Source organism: Borostomias antarcticus, assembly GCF_949987555.1.
Source record: "Borostomias antarcticus genome assembly, chromosome: 17".
NCBI classification, from domain to species: domain Eukaryota; kingdom Metazoa; phylum Chordata; class Actinopteri; order Stomiiformes; family Stomiidae; genus Borostomias; species Borostomias antarcticus.
In genome coordinates, this window is record NC_140250.1 from 23,495,031 (window position 1) to 23,497,530 (window position 2,500).

The 2,500-nt window shown below is 48.5% G+C and overlaps 1 protein-coding gene across 1 annotated transcript in view; it reads right to left on the minus strand.

Annotated features, from left to right (window-relative positions):
* The window catches only part of abi3bpa (ABI family, member 3 (NESH) binding protein a), a gene marked incomplete at both ends in the record, with an annotated part of 26,639 nt that overhangs the window by 18,291 nt on the left and 5,848 nt on the right, over window positions 1-2,500 (minus strand). Inside the window, one exon of the mRNA XM_084452112.1 lies at window positions 429-475. Within this exon, the coding sequence (XP_084308238.1) occupies window positions 429-475 (47 nt within the window). The remainder of the gene's footprint in view (window positions 1-428; window positions 476-2,500) is intronic.

The window sequence follows — 2,500 nt, forward strand, 5'->3', positions numbered from 1 at the left end:
GTTTTTCCGTAATCCTTGTCAAAAAAATGAAAAGGAGGTGATGGACAAACCAGGAAATGGCTCGTGGACCTGCTCACTGATTTGGATCGGCTGCAAGATTTAAGGGGTTCTAAGTTGGCCAATGCTACACCCCTCTGTCAAATGTCATGAAAATCGGTCTGGTAGTTTTTGCGTTATCCTAGTCCAAAAAATGAATGGACAAACCAGCAAATGGCCCATGACTTGGATCGGCTCCAAAATGTAATGGCTTCTAAGTTGGACCATGTCACCAAGTTTCATGAAAATTGCTCTGGTATTTTTTGCGTAATCCTGCTAACAAATACACGAACAAACAAACAAACACACACCACCTAAAACATTACCTCTCGCCCTGTGCTGTCGCTGGGGCAGAGGTAATAATGAGACAATTAAATATATCAGATACATACCACATTCACACGATTGGAAGGCTTGAAAGGTTTCTGGATGACTTTCTCTGCAAAACACAACACAACATACAACGCATGAACAAAGTTGTACAAAGGCACTCAAAGTATTCAAACCGCTTCACTTTCTCCACATTTTATTATGTTACAGACTTATTCCAAAATTGATTAAATTCATTTTTCCTAATTAATCTACACATAATAACCCATAATGACAAAGTGGATTTTTAGGATTTTCTTTTCAAAAGACTGAAACATCACATGTACATCTCTCCCTTTATTCAATACTTTGTTGAGGCACCTTTGGCAGAGATGACAGCCTCAAGCCTTCTTGGGTATAATGCTACAAGCTTTGTACACCTGTATTTGGGGTACTTTTCCCATTCTTCTCTGCAGATCCTCTCAAGCTCTGTCAGGTTAGATGGGAAGCGTCGCTGCACAGCTATTTTCAGGTCTTTTAAGAGATGATCAATCGGTCTCAAGTCTGGGCTCTGGCTGGGCCACTCAAGAACATTCCCAGACTTGTCCCGAAGCCACTCCTTGGTTATCTTGGCTGTGTGCTTCGGATCGTTGTACTGTTGGAAGGTAAACCTTCGCCCTAGTCTGAGTTCCAGAGCGCTCTGGAGGAGGTTTTCATCAAGGATTTCTCTGTACATTGCTGCATTTATCTTTTACTTTATCTGGACTAGTTGCCCAGTTCCTGCCGCTGAAAAACATCCCCACAGCATGATGCTGTCACCACCATGCTTCACCGTAGGGATGGTGTTGGTCAGGTGATGATACCACCATGCTTCACCGTAGGGATGGTGTTGGCCAGGTGATGAGCGGTGCCTGGTTTCCTGTAGGGATGGTGTTGACCAGGTGATGAGTGGTGCCTGGTTTCCTGTAGGGATGGTGTTGGCCAGGTGATGAGCGGTGCCTGGTTTCCTGTAGGGATGGTGTTGGCCAGGTGATGAGCGCTGCCTGGTTTCCTGTAGGGATGGTGTTGACCAGGTGATGAGCGGTGCCTGGTTTCCTGTAGGGATGGTGTTGGCCAGGTGATGAGCAGTGCCTGGTTTCCTGTAGGGATGGTGTTGGCCAGGTGATGAGCGGTGCCTGGTTTCCTGTAGGGATGGTGTTGGCCAGGTGATGAGCGCTGCCTGGTTTCCTGTAGGGATGGTGTTGACCAGGTGATGAGCGGTGCCTGGTTTCCTGTAGGGATGGTGTTGGCCAGGTGATGAGCGGTGCCTGGTTTCCTGTAGGGATGGTGTTGGCCAGGTGATGAGCGGTGCCTGGTTTCCTGTAGGGATGGTGTTGGCCAGGTGATGAGCAGTGCCTAGTTTCCTCCAGATGTGACGCTTGGTATTCAGGCCAAAGAGTTCAATCTTGGTTTCATCAGACTAGAGAATTTTGTTTCTCATGGTCTTGAGAGTCCATTAGGTGCCTTTTGGCAAACTCAAGAGACACGGAGAGGCAGCTTTCAGTTTCTATGCCCCCAACTTCTAGAACACCTTGCCAGAGTACCTCAGAAGGGCTGAAACAATGGAAATCTTTAAGCAAGATCTCAAGATGTACCTTTTCAGTCTAGCCTACAATCACTAGCCAGAACCTAGAGACACAGAAAGGCAGCCTCCAGCCTGCTTGTGAATCCTCTGTATACATTGGTGTATATCCTGTTATGCACTGTGTATATATTTAGATGTGTATACAGATGCCGGTTGCCCTGCAACTGGCACGTTCTGTTTTAATATCTGTGTTGCTTTTATGGCTCTGCGTGCTACTATCCCTTTCCTGCCTTCCCTCTCCCTAGTGCCTCTTTCTCGCCCTCCTACCTTCTAACCAGGTCCAGTGGATGCCCCACTGTCACCTGCAGACCACCCTGAGTACGATGGATACCCACGTGTCCCTCCTCAATAGTGTCTCTCCCTCTTATACTCTAAACAGGTCCTGTGGACACCCCCTGTCTCCTGCAGGCCACCCTGTAGCAGGTCCCGGAGAAGGCCCCCCCCCCCCCCCCCCCCCCCCGTCCTCGGCCACGGTCCACCTAATGGCTCCTGGAAAGGCCCCCTGCCTCCTCGTGACTAGTTCCTTCCCAC